General features: G+C 42.3%; 2 protein-coding genes and 6 pseudogenes across 2 annotated transcripts; 4 read left to right on the forward strand and 4 right to left on the reverse strand.

The window, feature by feature from the left end:
* Window positions 1–248: 248 nt before the first annotated feature.
* Window positions 249–2040, reverse strand: LOC137959665 (probable galacturonosyltransferase-like 10; annotated as a pseudogene).
* A 163-nt stretch (window positions 2041–2203) lies between these two features.
* Window positions 2204–3208, reverse strand: LOC137959666 (probable galacturonosyltransferase-like 7; annotated as a pseudogene).
* Window positions 3209–3225: 17 nt separating this feature from the next.
* On the reverse strand, window positions 3226–4773 carry LOC137959667 (probable galacturonosyltransferase-like 9; annotated as a pseudogene).
* A 7-nt stretch (window positions 4774–4780) lies between these two features.
* On the reverse strand, window positions 4781–5746 carry LOC137959668 (probable galacturonosyltransferase-like 9; annotated as a pseudogene).
* A 198-nt stretch (window positions 5747–5944) lies between these two features.
* Window positions 5945–6938, forward strand: LOC137959669 (probable galacturonosyltransferase-like 10; annotated as a pseudogene).
* A 25-nt stretch (window positions 6939–6963) lies between these two features.
* On the forward strand, window positions 6964–7781 carry LOC137959670 (probable galacturonosyltransferase-like 7; annotated as a pseudogene).
* A 7103-nt stretch (window positions 7782–14884) lies between these two features.
* On the forward strand, window positions 14885–15394 carry LOC137959671 (pentatricopeptide repeat-containing protein At1g56690, mitochondrial-like). The gene has a single exon (XM_068807007.1). The coding sequence runs from the start codon at window positions 14885–14887 to the stop codon at window positions 15392–15394; it is 510 nt and encodes a 169-aa protein (XP_068663108.1).
* Window positions 15395–16420: 1026 nt separating this feature from the next.
* On the forward strand, window positions 16421–17638 carry LOC137959672 (pentatricopeptide repeat-containing protein At1g09410, mitochondrial-like). The gene is made up of 4 exons (XM_068807008.1): window positions 16421–16567; window positions 16793–16861; window positions 16931–17442; window positions 17494–17638. The coding sequence occupies exons 1-4, from the start codon at window positions 16421–16423 to the stop codon at window positions 17636–17638; spliced, it is 873 nt and encodes a 290-aa protein (XP_068663109.1).
* Window positions 17639–17909: the final 271 nt, after the last annotated feature.

A 17909-nucleotide genomic window follows, 5' to 3' on the forward strand; every position in this document is an offset into this window, starting at 1 on the left:
AAGAAAGTGGAAGTAAATGTTCTTCGAACAGGAAGCGTGCTTTAAACTCGAATGAATAGCAACGATGGATCCTCGGAATTAAGGCACGTCGAGGGTCATTAAAATATGAACAGCCGTGGGATCGCAGAGGAAGAGGATCAGCGAGGAAGAAATTGAAGAGGAAAAAATCGAAGACTAAGAGTAAGGAATCGAATAGGAAGAATGAGGGATAAGACGACGAAATCCCCCCATTTTCGTTGAATCGCCGCCTAACGAATGCCGTTTCTTTGTTCCCCCTCGTTCTTCTTCACATGTCCCGGGTGAAGATTCCGGCAGCTCCCCACCACATTGTCTCCTCCCAAGCCGTGTTGATTCCCTTTGTGCGCGATGGGTTCTATATCCTCGGCAAAAAACAGTAAAAATGGGAGAGGAGATTCCAATTCGTAGATTCTCTTTTGCTTCTGTACTCGCATCCAATCCTCGATCACTTTACCGAAGTTGCGCTGTCTCCTTCTCCCTAGGTCCATTACCATAACTCCGGTATTGAAGTAGCAAGGGCTTCTATTGTTGAAGAACTTGGACATGGAATGGTCGGACCAGATCACGTCGTTGATGTTCTTGGAGAAATTGGCATTGCAGTACTCAGGTGAGGTGATGACACGGTGACTCGACACATTGGTTGCCCACAACCTAAGAATGTTGTCCACGATTATCAAATCCAAATCGAGGTAGATGACTCAAGTCACACAGGAAGGATGAATGTCGGCCAGGTAAGTTCGGGTGTAAATCAGTGGATTCTCGAGCGCGTTCCTGACGGATGTTGAGATGAGAGACTGGAAGAGACTGGCATCGAAATGGTATAGATTGAAACTCAGAGAAGGGAAGTTGGATCGGAGGAGTGCCGAAAGAGGGCTCTCCTCCGGCTTGGGATTGGTAGAAAGTAAGTGTAAGTAAATGTTCTTCGGACAGGAAGCGTGCTTCAAAATCGAATGAATAGTAGTGATGGATCCTCGGAGGTAAGGCACGTCGAGGGTCATTGAAATATGAACAGCCGTGGGATCTCAAAGGAAGAAGATTAGCAGGGAAGAAATCGAAGAGGAAAAAATTGGAAACTGAAACTGAGAGTAGGAAATCGAAGAGGAAGAATGAGGGATAAGAAGACGAAACCCCCCCATTTTCGCTGAATCGCCGCCTGACGAACACCGTTTCTTTGATCCCCATGATTCCCGAGAGAACGAAAGACGAAAAGATGAACTCGAAGAGCCCAGGCCTTCATTAAGTTAACGAGCTAACTAGCGAGCTTTCAAACCGAACCATGGTTTTGTCGATCTCGGCTCGTTAACTGAATGGGACTCGGCGAGTCGGGAGGTGGGAGCAGGTGCGGGAGGTCTGACTCTTCGTCTTTCCTTCTCTCGGGAATCAGGGGGAACACAGAAACGACGTTCATCTAGGCGGCGATTCAGCGAAAATGGGGGGATTTCTTCTTCTTATCCCTCATTCTTCCTCTTCGATTGCTTACTCTCAGTCTCAGTCTCCGATTTATTACTCTTAGTCTCAGTCTCCGATTTTTTCCTCTTCGATTTCTTCCACGCTGTTCATATTTCAGTGACGCTCGACATGCCTCACCTTCGAGGATCCATCGCTGCTATTCATTCGATTTTGAAGCACACTTCCTGTCCGAAGAACATTTACTTCCACTTTCTTTCTACCAATCCCAAGCTGGAGGAGAGCCAACTTTCGGCAATCCTCCGATCCACCTTCCCCTCTCTGAGTTTCAATCTATACCATTTCGATTGCCAGTCTCGTCCAGTTTCTCATCTCGACATCCGTCAGGAACGTGCTCGAGAATCCACTAAATTATGCCTGAACTTACCTGGTCGACATTCTTCCTTCCCGTGTGATCCGCGTCATTTACCTCGATTCGGATTTGATCATCGTGGACGACATTCTTAGGCTGTGGGCTACCAATGTGTTGAGTCCCCTCGTCATCGCCGTACCTGAGTACTGCAATGCTAATTTCTCCAAGTACTTCAATGACGTGTTCTGGTCCGACCCTTCCATGTCCAGGGTCTTAAACAACAGAAGCCCTTGCTACTTCAATACCGAAGTTATGGTAATGGACCTGGGGAGATGGAGACAGGGCAGATTCGGAAAAGTGACCAAGGATTGGATGCGAGTATAGAAGGAAAAGATAATCTACGAATTGGGTTCTCTACCCACATTTTTACTCGTTTTTGTCGGGGATATCGAATCGTTGGTGCGTACATAGATGGTACGGAGCCCAAGAGCTTTCCAACAGGCACAGTGTCTTGGCGTTGAGTCGGGCCCACGGTTTCCGTTTCCCACTCTAGTGGAGAAGGCTCACTGGTCCCGAGTGAAGATTTCGGCAGCTCCCCACCACAATGTCTCCTCCCAAGTCATGTCGATTCCATCTGTGCGCGATGGGTTTGATATTCCAAGCAAAAACTAGTAAAAATGGCAGTAGAGAATCCAATTCATAGAGTATCTTTTCCTTTTGTACTCACATCCAATCCTCGATCACTTTACCGAAGCTGCCTTGTCTCCATCAACCTAGGTCCATTACCATAACTTTGGTATTGAAGTAGCAAGGGCATCTATTGTTGAAGACCCTGGCCATGGAAGGGTCGAAGTAGAACACGTCGTTGAAGTACTTGGAGAAATTGACATTGCAGTACTTGGGTGCGGTGATGACGCGGAAACTCGGCACTTTTGTAGCCCACAACCTTAGAATGTCGTCCACGACGATCAATTCCGAATAGAGGTAGATGACGCGGGTCACACAGGAAGGAAGAATGTCGGCCAAGTAAGTTAAGGCATAATTCAATGGATTCTCGAGCGCGTTCCTAACGGATGTTGAGATGAGAGACTGGACGAGACTGGCATCGAAATGGCATAGATTGAAACTCAGAGAGGGGAAGGTGGATCGGAGGAGTGCCGAGAGAGGGCTCTCCTCCGGCTTGGGATGGGTAGAAAGAAAATGGAAGTAAATTTTCTTCGAACAGGAAGCGTGCTTCAAAATCGAATGACTACCAGCGATGGATCCTCGGAGTTAAGGCCCGTCGAGGGTCATTAAAATATGAACAGTCGTGGGATTGCAGAGGAAGAAGATCAGCGGGGAAGAAATCGAAGAGGAAAAAATCGAAGACTGAGACTGAGAGTAAGGAATCGAAGAGGAAGAATGAGGGATAAGACGACGAAATCCACCCATTTTCGTTGAATCGCCGCCTAACGAATGTCGTTTCTTTGTTCCCCCTCGTTCTTCCTTACATGTCCCGGGTGAAGATTCTGGCAGCTCCCCACCACATTGTCTCCTCCCAAGCCGTGTTGAGTCCCTTTGTGCGCGATGGGTTCTATATCCTCGGCAAAAAACAGTAAAAATGGGAGTGGAGATTCCAATTTGTAGATTCTCTTTTGCTTCTGTACTCGCATCCAATCCTCGATCACTTTACCGAAGCTGCCCTGTCTCCATCTCCCTAGGTCCATTACCATAACTCCGGTATTGAAGTAGAAAGGGCTTCTGTTGTTGAAGAACTTGGACATGGAATGGTCGGACCAGATCACGTCGTTGATGTTCTTGGAGAAATTGGCATTGCAATACTCAGGTGCAGTGATGACGCGGGGACTCGACACATTGGTTGCCCACAACCTAAGAATGTCATCCACGATGATCAAATTCGAATCGAGGTAGATGACTCAGGTCACACAGGAAGGATGAATGTCGGCCAGGTAAGTTCGGGCATAAATTAGTGGATTCTCGAGCACATTCCTGACGGATTTTGAGATGAGAGACTGGACGAGACTGGCATTGAAATGGTATAGATTGAAACTCAGAGAGGGGAAGGTGGATCGGAGGAGTGCCGAAAGAGGGCTCTCCTCCGGCTTGGGATTGGTAGAAAGTAAGTGGAAGTAAATGTTCTTCGGACAAGAAGCGTGCTTCAAAATCGAATGAATAGCAGCGATAGATCCTCGGAGGTAAGGCACGTCTAGGGTCATTGAAATATGAACAACCGTGAGATCTCAAAGGAAGAAGATTAGCGGGGAAGAAATCGAAGAGGAAAAAATCGGAGACTGAGACTGAGAGTAGGGAATCGAAGAGGAAGAATGAGGGATAAGAAGACGAAATCCCCCCATTTTCGCTGAATCGCCTCCTGACGAACGCCGTTTCTTTGATCCCCATGATTCCCGAGAGAACGAAGAGATGAACTCGAAGAGCCCAGACCTTCATTAAGTTAACAAGCCAACTAGCGAGCTTTCAAACCAAACCATGGTTTTGTCGATCTCGGCTCATTAACTAAATGGGACTCGGTAAGTCGGGAGGTGGGAGCAGGTGCGGGAGGTCTGACACTTCGTCTTTCCTTCTCTCGGGAATCAGGGAGAACACAGAAACGTCGTTCATCAGGCGGCACTTTAGCGAAAATGGGGGGATTTCGTCTTCTTATCCCTCATTCTTCCTCTTCGATTCCTTACTCTCAGTCTCAGTCTCAGTCTCCGATTTTTTCCTCTTCGTCGCCGCACTTGAGTACTGCAATGCCAATTTCTCCAAGTACTTCAATGACGTGTTCTAGTCCGACCCTTCCATGTCTAGGGTCTTAAACAACAGAAGCCCTTGCTACTTCAATACCGAAGTTATGGTAGTGGACCTGGGGAGAAGGAGACAGGGCAGCTTCGCTAAAGTGATCAAGGATTGGATGCGAGTACAGAAGAAAAAGAGAATCTACAAATTGGTTTCTCAACCCTCATTTTTACTGGTTTTGCCGGGGATATCGAACCCATGGTGCGTTCACAGATCATACGGAGACCACAAGCTATCTAACGGGCACGGTGTCTTGGCGTTGAGCCGGGCCCACAACTTCTGTTTCCGACTCTAGTGGAGAAGGCTCACCGGTCCCGGGTGAAGATTCCGGCAGCTCCCCACCTCAATGTCTCCTCCCAAGCCGTGTTGATTCCATCTGTGCGCGATTGGTTTGATATCCCAAGCAAAAACCAGTAAAAATGGCAGTAGAGAATCCAATTCATATAGTATGTTTTTCTTTTGTACTCACATCCAATCCTCGATCACTTTACCGAAGCTGCCCTATCTCCATCAACCTAGGTCCATTACCATAACTTTGGTATTGAAGTTGCAAGGGCATCTATTGTTGAAGACCCTGGCCTTGGAAGGGTCGATGAAGTACACGTCATTGAAGTACTTGGAGAAATTGGCATTGTAGTACTTGGGTGCGGTGATGACACGGAAACTCGGCACATTGGTAGCCCACAACCTTAGAATGTCGTCCATGACGATCAATTCCAAATAAAGGTAGATGACGCAGGTCACACAGGAAGGAAAAATGTCGGCTAGGTAAGTTCAATCGTAATTTAGGGGATTCTAGAGCGCGTTCTTGAAGGATGTTGAGATGAGAGACTGGACGAGACTGGCATTGTAATGGTATAGATTGAAACTCAGAGAGGGGAAGGTGGATCGGAGGAGTGCCGAAAGAGGGCTCTCCTTCGGCTTGGGATAGGTAGAAAGAAAGTGGAAGTAAATGTTCTTCGAACAAGAAGCGTGCTTCAAAATCGAATGAATAGCAACAATGGATCCTCGGAGGTAAGGCACGTCAAGGGTCATTGAAATATGAACAGTCGTGTGATCGCAGAGGAAGAAGATCAGCGGGGAAGAAATCGAAGAGGAAAAAATCGGAGACTGTGACTGAGAGTATGGAATCGAAGAGGAAGAATTAGGGATAAGAAGACGAAATCCCCCCATTTTTGCTGAAATGCCGCATGATGAACGCCGTTTCTTTGTTCCCCCTAATTCCCGAGAGAACAAAAGACAAAGAGATGAACTCGAAGAACGCGGACCCCTTTTAAGTTAACGAGCCAACTAGCGAGCTTTCGAACCGAACCATGGTTCTGTCGAGCTCGGTTCGATAACTTTACGGGACTCGGCGTGTCAGGAGGAACCATGGTTCTGTCGAGCTCGGTTCGATAACTTTACGGGACTCGGCGTGTCAGGAGGCGGGAGCGGGAGCAAGTGCGGGAGGTCGACTCTTCGTCTTTCCTTCTCTCGGGAATCAGGGGGAACACAAAAACGACGTTTGTCGAGCGGTGATTCAGCGAAATTGGGGGGATTTCGTCTTCTTATCCCTCATTCTTCCTCTTCGATTTCTTACTCTCAGTCTCAGTCTCCGATTTTTTCCTTTTTGATTTCTTCTTCGCAAATCTTCTTCCTCTGCGATCCCACGGCTGTTCATATTTCAGTGACCCTCGACGTGCCTGACCTCCGAGGATCCATCGCTGCTATTCATTCGATTTTGAAGCACACTTCCTGTCCGAAGAACATTTACTTCCACTTTCTTTCTACCAATTCCGAGCCGAAGGAGAGTCCTCTTTCAGCACTTCTCCGATCCACCTTCCCCTCTTTGAGTTTCAATCTATACCATTTCGATTGCCAGTCTCGTCAAGTCTCTCATCTTGACATCCGTCAGAAACGCGCTCGAGAATCCACTAAATTATGCCTAAACATACTTGGCCAACATTCTTCCTTCCTATGTGACCCGTGTCATCTACCTCAATTCAGATTTGATCGTCGTGGACGACATTCTTAAGTTGTGGGCTACCAATGTGCCGAGTCCCCTCGTCATCGCCGCACCTGAGTACTGCAATGCCAATTTCTCCAAGTACTTCAACGACGTGTTTTGGTCCGACCCTTCCATGTCTAGGGTCTTAAACAACAGAAGCCCTTGCCACTTCAATACCGAAGTTATGGTAATGGACCTGGGGAGATGGAGACAGGCAGCTTCGGTAAAGTGATCAAGGATTGGATGCGAGTACAGAAGGACAAGAGAATCTATGAATTGGGTTCTCTACCCCCATTTTTACTGGTTTTTGCCAGGGATATTGAACCCATGGTGCATACACAGATCGTACGGAGCTCACAAGCTATCCAACGGGCATGATGTCTTGGCGGTGAGTCCCCTCTGAGCATCTGTCACTGCTATTCATTCGATTTTGAAGCACGCTTCCTGTCCGAAGAACATTTCCTTTCTACCAATCCCAAGCCGAAGGGCAGAAGGAGAGCCCTCTTTCGGCACTCCTCCGATCCACCTTCCCCTCTCTAAGTTTCAATCTATACCTTTTCGATGCCAATCTCGTCCAGTCTCTCATCTCGACATCCGTCAGGAACGTGCTTGAGAATCCACTAAATTACGCCCGAACTTACCTAGCCGACATTTTTCCTTCCTGTGTGACCCGCATCATCCACCTTGATTTGGATTTGATCGCCGTGGACGACATTCTTAGTCTGTGTGCTACCAATATGCCTAGTCATCGCCGCACCCGAGTACTGCAATGCCAATTTCTCCAAGTACTTCAACGACGTGTTCTGGTCCGACCCTTGCATGTCTAGGGTCTTCACCAACAAAAGCCCTTGCTACGTCAATACTGGAGTTATGGTGATGGACCTGGGGAGATGGAGACAGTGCAACTTCGGTAAAGTGATCAAGGATTGGATGCGAGTACAGAAATAAAAGAGAATCTACGAATTGGGTTCTCTACCCCCATTTTTCTTGGTTTTTGTTGGGGATATTGAACCTATTGAGCACAGATGGAATCAACACGGCTTGGGAGGAGACAATGTGGTGGGGAGCTGCCGGAATCTTCACTCGGGATCGGTGAGGCTTCTCCACTGGAGTGGGAAAGGGAAGCCCTGGTCCCGGCTTGACGCCTAGACACCGTGCCCGTTGGATAGCTTGTGGGGTCCGTACAATCTGTGTACGCACCATGGGTCGTCGTCATCGTAGATACACCCTTAGATTTGATGAAAAATTCATTCATTCTTGGTAACTAGTTTGTTCATTTCATGCGATGAACAAACATTCATTCAGGGATGCTATGTACATATCAGGGTTTGGGGGGGAATTACAGATTACATTTACAATTTCTTGATTTTTTTTTAATACGATGGATTATTTCATGTAATTTTAAAGAGTTATTTTCAGTTTTTTAAACCTTTTCCCTTATCAAAAACCACTTTTTTCTGTTGCGGTGATTGTGTTGATTCATTGTATATGTATTTATGGACCAAAGCAACTCCCATTTCCATGAACTGCTTAGATGTTTGTCTTGATTTGTAGTGCTCGTTTGGGGTTTCAATTTCTTTGTTGGAGATTGTCATTTTATAGGATGTTTGTGTTCCAAATTATCCGTTTTGCAGCTTACTCTATGGGTTACCTGCAGATATTTCAGTTGTTGTGTGCTTGATCTTTAACTCTTTGTGGTGGATCACTTTGTCTTTGTTGAATGATTTTTTTTCTGTGAGAACTTTTCGGCTTAGCTGTGGGGGATCGATTTTATTGGTATGAGAAAAACATATTTCTGTTATGAAACAACCTCTTCTGATCTTACTATTTTCCGTTTCTCTTTTTCCTTCTTTGTTAATTTCCCACACATTATTCTTTTTCTTTCTCCTTATCTCTCTATCATTATCTTACTATTTTTCAACTTTATGAAAAAACAAAGAAGAACAAGAAAAAAGACATAGAAAATCTTATGAAGAAGAGAGTTTTATTTTGTGAAAGTCTTCAATTAAGTACTTCGTTTTTGTAAAGTCTCTGTTAGAAAGTCTCAAATCTTTTCTTTAAACAGTAAATATTTTTCATGCAAAGAGTCTAAAGTTAGTAAGTGTATACATATATATACGTACATATATATATATATGCATGTAAAAGTACAAATTTCTTTCAGATGGTAGTTGAAGTTCTTTCAAGGCTAATTGTATCAATATAGATAATTTTATATACAATTTATTTGACATGTATTTTATGCAAAGTTTTAAATATAAGTGGCAGCTCGAACTCAGTTAAAATTATTGGGCTCAAGATCAATTACAATTTTAGGCTCGAGGCTCGGGTGAGCTCGAGTTCAAGTTCAAAATATTTAAATCAAGTTTGGCTAGAACATAGGTAGGTTCGGGCTCGGCTCAATTCGATGCCACCCCTATTTGTTAGTAACCAATGTGACTAGTTCTCGTGCTTGCAAGAAAACGAAAACCTTCCTTAGCAGAAAGAGAACGTGTAGGATTGTCCATTAAACAGTAAAGACATGGCAGTCACAAAGAAAATGAGCTCTCTCTCTATTGATTCATCTAAGGGACTATTATCATCTTTCGTCCTGTCTCAATTGGACTTATCATTGATGTAGTTACCATGGGATCAATGCTTGTGGGAATTAAAGGGTTCAACGATTCAAACCACGAGATTATGACTATATGGACTATATCTATTGATCCCAAATCTTCTAGGCATGAAAAATAGATCTCCTTGATAGCGTGAGATGGTATTTCCCTTTATATTTGGTATGTACCACTTTGCTGATTTCAAAAAAAACAATCAGGTCCTGCTACTTGTCTTGGCATAAAACAAATTAATTTGGGGTCAATACGCATAATCTCTATAGAGTCATTGGCTTGAATAACAGGCACCGATCCCAGAAAGCAACATCCATGGTTGTTCCCGTCAAGATAGGCCCAGAGATGGTAACAACCCCTTCTCATGAATTAAAAAAAATGGGGAATGAGCTCACCGGACGTGGGTTACTGAACATCCTGTCTTCTTTTCCAAATGGAAGCAAGTGGTGACATTAGCTACTTCCAGGAATAAAAGGGGCAGAAAGTACAATGGATTCACGCTCTTAAAGAGCCCCAACTTATGTTCCTGCCTAGTTTGCCTACTTTCGTAGTATATGAAAAAGTCTAGTACCAACATCAACAGCGATTCCCGGATTGTTGGGTCTCTCTCTCAAGGTTGTTCTTCTCCTTTCTTCCTCAATGGGCTCACTTGCCCCTTCCACCGTTTTTCTAAATTTATTGGCTTCGCCACAGGTGAGTAGGCTTCCTAAATTTGGTATATTTATGTATAATTACTAGATGAATTACGACAAAATGTAGTGTGATCTCTTTCTTAATTTAAAGAAAAAGCAAAACAATAATGTTTTTGAACTTTAATATTTTTATTTAGGGAAATCCTTAATTGTGGTGGGATTTTAAATGCAATACCTATTCAGTATCTATTTTGTTAGTGTCTTACACATTTAGATTCAAAAAAATTGGAAGAATAATAAGATGAACTGAAATTTCCAAAGAATAACAAGACAATTCCACTTTTTGTTTCTATTGCTTAACACTTGTTAAGTTGGGTCCAAGGCCCATCCTAAAATGACTAGCCACCTTAGGATGCCTCTTTCCCAACTAATAAACTCAAAATCTTTGTACTCACTAATCCATGTGGCACTATTCCTTAACACTCCCCCTCACGTGTAGACCCTCTTTTTGTGGCTCTACAAGTGGATAATTTAGAAGTAGGCAGTTTAGGTGTAGGCCCTCTTTTGTGGCTCTACAAGTGGATAGTTTAGGTGTAGGTCCTCTTTTGTCACTCTACAAGTAGATAGTTTAGGTGCAGGCCCACATATGAGTACCTGCTCTGATACCATGTTAAGTTGAGTCCAAGGCCCATCCCAAAATGGATAGTTTAGGTGTAGGCCCTCTTTTGTGGCTCTACAAGTGGATAGTTTAGGTGCAGGCCCTCTTTTGTCACTCTTACAAGTAGATAGTTTAGGTGCAGGCCCACATATGAGTACCTGCTTTGATACCATGTTAAGTTGAGTCCAAGGCCCATCCCAAAATGACTAGCCACCTTAGGAAGCCTCTTTCCCAACTAATAAACTCAAGATCTTTCCCATCCCAAAATGACTAGCCACTTAGGAAGCCTCTTTCCCAACTAATAAACTCAAGATCTTTGTACTCACTAATCCATGTGGGATTATTCCTTGACAACACAATTTTTAGGGGGTTATGCAATATGACCCTTTTCACCTAGATTTTCGGTAGCTATCCAAACCCACATTTGGTAGTAGTTCCATCTCTCAAATAACAATTATCATGGATAACAATGTGGGAACTGAGTTTGTGTTTGCCAAGGCCCATACTATCCTGTTGTTTCCAATTATTATGGTTACTATTGTACGAGTGTGTGTTATTCCTTGTTAATATGTCTGTCAATAAAACAATTTGTGCTTCAATATGTTTGATCTATGTTATAGATGAGTTGTGTAATTTTTAAATGTTCAGGATTTGAGTCACCCAGCGAGTGAGAAGACCACTATAGGTTTTTTAGGTTAGAAGGTTTGGATCCCAGCATAGGGTAATTTTAGAAAGCTTCTTTTTACCTCTTTGATTTTTTTCTCCACAACTAAAAAAGGAAAGCTAATCCACTCATGTTGTTTCTACTTCATTTTGACCAGGGTGTGCAAACTGAAAGTTTGGCTTATGTATGTTACACTCCTAGCTACAAATATGTTGATTCTCCTTACAACCTTGCAATAGGTAGCCCATCTGTAGGACCTCAATATTATTATGCTGGCCCTGCTTATCAGCTCCATGTATCTTCTCCCGGTTATTTTCCTGTTCTCGTTCAACCTTTTGTTGATTTCTGCCAAATGCTTCTGTAGATACTACTCTCAAGTGCTGGTACTGGGGCTCCTCAAAATTCTTCTGCAATGGTAGCATGCCCACCTTGCTCTGGCCCTCATCAACGTGCTCATACCACTTCCAATCCAACTATTGCCTCATTTAAAATATCAGAAGTGGCTCAAGTTAAGTCTGCTACAAGTAAACAACCTGCTTCATATGTAGAAGCTACCCCTAGTTGAACATCTACGTGCTCAGACTATTTTTCAGGTCATCATTTTATTTTATGGTATTAATGAAGAAGAGTATCTAGATATTAGTATGATTTCTTTGGAGTCCACCATCACATAATGTGCTAGTGGTGTTTCTTTGGTAAGTATGATACCTTTTTTTTCTATTTATTTTGAGGAAATGTTGAGGGCCAACTCACGATAAGCTTGCTTTTAGGAATGACCCAATTTTTAGTCAAGCAGCATGCCTCCTCATGCATGACATTTTTCTGTTATTTAGTTCAAACTGTTTATGCTTTGACCCATATGAGAAAGAATAGTTTATAGTTTAAACAGGTGATCAAGGTGCAGTTAATTATCTCCTACTTGTTGAAGTTGTATGGTATATGATCCCTCATTTGACCTACAACTCTGTGGCTTGCAGAATAGAAGTTTTTCAGCCTCAAATAAACCTGCTGAAAACATGCATTTGGAAAGTCTCCAATGCATAACCCACTGAAGGCTTATTTGCCTGTCAGTAATAGCTTTGATTTTGTGTCAGATGCCCAATTTTTAGTTAAGCAGCATGCCTCCTGATGCATGACATTTTTCTGTTATTTAGTTCAAATAGTGAATAGTTTATAGTGTAAACAGATGATCAAGGGAGCATTTAATTATCTCTCTACTTGTTGAAGTTGTATGGTATATGATCCCTCATTTGACTTACAACTATGTGGCTTGCAGAATAGAAGTGTTTCAGTCTCAAATAAACCTGCAGAATACATGCATTTGGAAGGGCTCCTATGCATAACCCACTGAAGGCTTCTTTTCCTGTTGGTAATGGCTTTGATTTTAGGTCAGATGCCCAATTTTTAGTTTAGCAGCATGCATCCTTATGCATGACATTTTTATGTTATTTAGTTCAAACAGTTTACGCTTTAACCCATATGAGGAAAAATAGTTTATAGTTTAAACAGATGATGAAGGGTGCAGTTAATTATCTTTCTACTTGTTGAACTTCTATGCTATATGATCCCTCATTTAAACTACAACTCTGTGGCTTGCAGAATAGAAGTGTTTCAGCCTCAAATAAACCTCAGAAAGCATGCATTTGGAAGGGCTCCTATTCATAACCCACTGAAGGCTTCTTTGACCGTTGGTGATGGCTTTGATTTTGGGTCAGATGCCCAATTTTTAGTTAAGCACAATGCCTCCTCATGCATGACATTTTTATGTTATTTAGTTCAAACAGTTTATGCTTTAACCCATATGAGAAAGAATAGTTTATAGTTTAAACAGATGATCAAGGGAGCATTTAATTATCTTTCTACTTGTTGAAGTTGTATCGTATCTGGTCCCTCATTTTTGGGGTACTTTCAGTTCTCTTTTCAAGAGGTTTAAACTTATGTTGTTGTTATCATTTGTTGCAGGTGCAATATTTGGTCCAGAGAGGAGCATATGTTGTGCTGCTATACTCACCCCAAACACTCAGCAACTGCTTTGTCCTTAGAGAGCAGTAAACATATATTTCGTTGGAGTGTTTCCTGTGAAGTTTTTGAGAGGGTGGGACCTTCTTCCATTTCTCACATGATGTGACTTCTTGGACCCTGCCACTTGGTCTGAAATGCTCCCTGTTGCTGCCTTGAGTTGCTTACAGTAAGCAACCGCATACACATGGGGTTTTTCTTTAGTTATTTTAATTTTAGTTTTTTGTGTTTCTAAAATTATATATCTTAGTATTCTTCTCTTAAAATGTGAATTAACTTTCTGAATGCCTAATACAGTCTTTATTTACTTCTTATATTTTTCAGCTGCAATTTTCTGGTTTCACATCCCCCACACCAATACAACCACAGACATGGCTAATAGCACTACAGAGTAGGGACATTGTGGCAATTACCAGAACTGGTTCAAGGAAGACCTTGGGCTATCTTATTCCTGCCTTCCTTCATCTTTGACGCAGTCATAATAATTGGTCCTACTGTGTTAATCTTAGCACCAACTTGTGAGCTTGCAACACAAATACAAGATGAAGCAATCAAATTTGGTCCATCTTCAAGGGTTTCATGTGCTGTATGTTTTCTCCTTTTAACCTATTCATGTGTTTTTGTCTGCTTTGCTGAATGTTAATTATTTTTCTTAAGAGACCTAAAAGAATTGCTGCAAGCAATGATATGTTAATGGATTGAAAAGTATTAAAAGAGTGGTCTTATTAGTTTTTGTGTTTCATGGATACTAACACGGTGCAAATACAAGACATGACTGTATCTGTCGATGTAATTTGGCAGCACACTCATGTTGCCAACAGTGTCTCAGACAACTTAGCTAAGCAAGGAGTCAATCGGCCTACCCTTGTGGTAGAAGAGTCTCTCCCCCCCCTGTGTTCCTAGTTGAGGCACATCCTCTTTATTGTAATTTGTAGTATTCTTTATTCCATTAGTGAAAATCACCAAATATTATTGCTGATTCTTTAGAAACACAAGGAGAAAAAGAAATTTCTGAAGAGTCTGAAAGGCTTCATTGGGAACAGTGTACGAATTCCTAGACTTCTTAAATAAGTATTTTTAAAATTACAAAAATGCCCCTCTGCACTTAAAAAACCTTAATCTCCTCATATCTCCCTAACAAGACATCCTATATACATGAAAATTTAACTACTGATATAATCTAACATGCAGAATGAAATTACGTTAAGAAAATTAACTACTAAAGTGGTGAAATGACCACAATACCCCTTGGAGTAAAATGACAAAAATACCCATGGATGTTTTTTTAACATTGACATGGGTAAGCTTGTTCATTCCATAAGTGTTTATAAAGGATAGATAGAACAGGTAATTGTTTTTCTCAAAAAAATTGAGTAGGTAATTGAATCCAATTGTGAACTCTAGTTTAATGATGTCTAGAGGGAAATTAAGTTGAAGCATGATTTTTCTTACTCTTAGGTCTATTTTTCATACCTGGTTCGTGCAGTTAAAGGCACTATTTCAGAGGCAGTGTCTCTGTTCCACCAAATGCCTCAAAGAACGTTGTCTCGTGGACAGTAATGTTGGGTAGGTCGATCCAGGATGGTCGAATTGATGATGCTCAACTACTCTTTGATCAAGTGCCTGAGAAGGACGTATTTGGTAGGACCAATATGATATCGGGTTACTGCCTGGAGGGCCACGTGGTAGATGCCAGGAAAATCTTTGATGAGATGCCACGTCGAAATGTAATAACCTAGACGACCATGATTTCTAGATATGCCCATAATCTAAGGGTTGATATAGCTCACAAGCTCTTTAAGGTGATGCCAGGGAAGAATGAGGTTTCTTGGACTGCTCTGCTTACTGGTTATGTTAATTGCAGGAGGGTGGAAGAGGCTATGAAGTTATTTGAAATGATGTTTGATAAATCTTTGACTGCATGCAATGTGATGCTTCTGGGGTTGGGACAGAATGGCAAGGTTTCTGAAGTCAGGAGGATTTTTGACTGGATGGAGGAGAAGGATGATGGAACATGGAGTATAATGATTACGGGATACGAAAGAAGTGGGTGTGAGCTAGAAGCCTTAGATACATTTCGTTGTATGCAAAGAGTTGGAGTAAAGGCAAATTATCTAGCGCTTATTAGTATACATAGTGTTTTCTCCGTCGTGGCTTGTTTTGATCACAGGAAGGAAATTCACACTGAGGTGATGAAACTGGGATTTAACACCGATGTGTTTGTGTCTACGGCTCTGATTACTATGTATATTTAGTGTGACAATCTTGTCAGAGCAAAGGCAATATTTCAATTTTTTGCTTCAAATGATGTAGTTATGTGGAAATCAATGGTCACTGGGTGCTTAACATTTGGTATCAGAGCTATACCGCTGTTGCGAGTTCGAATCCAGGAGGGGGCGACCTAGAAGGGTGAACGTAGAGACTTGTGTAGCGCAAAAAGGCAGTATGGGTCGCTAGAGTGGGCTGTCGTGGACATCGGCTCATAACGGTAGGAGTATTGTTATGATCCTGGGGTTAACTACTTGGCTTTCCACTACCTACTAGGTCAGTCTTTTGGGTAGTATTCGCTAGGTGCTTAACACGCCCTGCCATTAGACTTCGCTTGTTCTTTGCATGGCAGCAATGGCAATGCTTCCCATTTAAAATCAAAGAAGCAGGCAACGAGATTTGTGAATCAAAACGAATTCTTTCTATTTCTCTTCTAAAATTTACTCCAAATTGGGTGTTGCTATTATTTACATGATCATCACAGTAGCCAACTTTGGTATTTTTTTCATGTGGCCCAATCAAATTTGCGTATATGTAGGACATCTTGAGTCATTTCAATGCAGTGTTCGGTTATCTGCTACCAGTGCTACCTTAACGATGTCATCCTCTCTGCCAACTCTCGCATCTCTTACTATCCCTGGCTTAGCGAAATCAAAACTGCACGGAGGATATTGACGAACTTCCCCATAAAAGCATTGTTTCTTAGAATTCGATAATATCTGGATATTTCCAAAATGGTCATCCGGACGAGGAGCTGAGGTTTTTTTATGAAATGCTCGAGAGAAACTTGGCGACCTGGAACGGACTGATTTCGAGTTACGTAAAAAACGGAATAATGAAATATGCAATAAGAATTTTTGACATGATGCCTCAGCGAAATATTGTTTCTTGGACAGCCATGATCCGCGACTATGTCCAACAAGGCATAATTTCAGAGGCGTAGTCTCAGTTCCGCCAAATGCCTCAAAAGAACGTTGTCTCGTTGACAGTAATGTATGGTGGGTCGATCCAGGATGGTTGAATCGGTGATGCTCAAACTACTTTTTGATCAAATGTCTGAGAAGGACATAGTTGCTAGGACCAATATGATATCGGGTTACTGCAAGGAGGGCCGTGTGGCAGATGCCAAGAAAATCTTTGATGAGATGCCATGTCGAAATGTAATAACCTGAATGACCATGATTTCTAGATATGCCCATAATCTAAGGGTTGAGATAGCTCACAAGCTCTTCAAGGTGATGCCAGAGAAGAATGAGGTTTCCTAGGCTGCTCTGCTTACTGGTTATGTTAATTGCAGGAGGGTGGAAGAGGCTATGAAGTTATTTGAAATGATGCCCGATAAATTTTTGACTGCATGCAATGTAATGCTTTTGGGGTTCGGATAGAATGGCAAGGTTTCTGAAGTCAGGAGGATTTTTGACTGGATGGAGGAGAAGGATGAAGGAACAATGAGTGTAATGATTAAGGGATACGAAAGAAATGGGTGTGAGCTAGAAGCCTTAGATACATTCCGTTGTATGTAGAGAGTTGGATTCAAGGTAAATTATCCAGCTCTTATTAGTATACTTAGTGTTTCCTCCACCCTGGCTTGTCTTGATCACGGGAAGGAAATTTACGTTGATGTGATGGAACTGGGATTTAACACCGATGTGTTTGTCGTTTCGGCTCTGATTACTATGTATATTAAGTGTGACAATCTTGTTAGAGCAGAGGCAATATTTCAAAATTTTGCTTCAAAGGATGTAGTGATGTGGAACTCAATGGTCACTGGGTATGCCCAGCATGGCCTGGGAGATGATACATTACGAGTTTTCAGTGAAATGTGTGCATTAGGTTTACTTCCTGATGATATCACATTTGTGGGTGTCCTTTCAGCTTGTAGTTATACTGGCAAGGTTAAAGAGGGTAGAGAGTTCTTCAACTTGATGGTTTCCGATTACAAGCTGGAACCAAAAACTCCACATTATGCTTGCATGGTTGATCTTCATGGCCAAGCAGGACATATCAGTGAGGCAATGAATTTAATCAATAATATGTAAATCGAAGTTGATGCTATTGTGTGGGGCTCCTTCTTGGGGGCATGTAGAACCCATATGAACATGGAGATTGCAGAGATTGCTGCTAAGAAACTAATGGGGCTGGAGCCTAAAAATTCTGGACCTTATGTCCTGCTCTCACATATTTATGCATCAAAGAGGAGGTGGAAAGATGTTGAGGACCTCAGCATATAATGAAATTGAGGAAAGTAAGGAAAGCTCTTGGTTGTAGTTGTCCCTAAGCACAAGGCAACCATAGGAATGTTGGAGAAATTGTCTGAAATGTAAGGCAACCATAGGAATGTTGGAGAAATTGTCTGAAATGTCAATAGATTGGAGTTATTGTCCAAAAAACAGATTTGTTCTTCATGATGTCGATGAGGAGCAAAAGGAGCATAACTTGAGGTATCACAGTGAGAAATTAGCTCTCGCTTATGGGCTTCTTAAGGTGCCAAAAGGCCTACCA

This window comes from Aristolochia californica, unplaced genomic scaffold, assembly GCF_029961685.1.
Source record: "Aristolochia californica isolate CCGP_79_NKW_82.1479 unplaced genomic scaffold, dmAriCali1.0.hap1 SCAF_3, whole genome shotgun sequence".
Classification (NCBI taxonomy): domain Eukaryota; kingdom Viridiplantae; phylum Streptophyta; class Magnoliopsida; order Piperales; family Aristolochiaceae; genus Aristolochia; species Aristolochia californica.

What these genes read in the sequence shown, in the direction of transcription:
- LOC137959672 (XM_068807008.1), top strand. Translation starts at nt 16,421, where the DNA reads ATGGTTGAATCGGTGATGCTCAAACTACTTTTTGATCAAATGTCTGAG. An exon ending in AGGATGAAGGAACAATGAGT is followed by an intron (nt 16,862 to 16,930) that starts GTAATGATTAAG and finishes CGTTGTATGTAG; the next exon opens with AGAGTTGGATTCAAGGTAAA. An exon ending in ATGAATTTAATCAATAATAT is followed by an intron (nt 17,443 to 17,493) that starts GTAAATCGAAGT and finishes GGGGGCATGTAG; the next exon opens with AACCCATATGAACATGGAGA.
- LOC137959671 (XM_068807007.1), top strand. Translation starts at nt 14,885, where the DNA reads ATGATTTCTAGATATGCCCATAATCTAAGGGTTGATATAGCTCACAAG.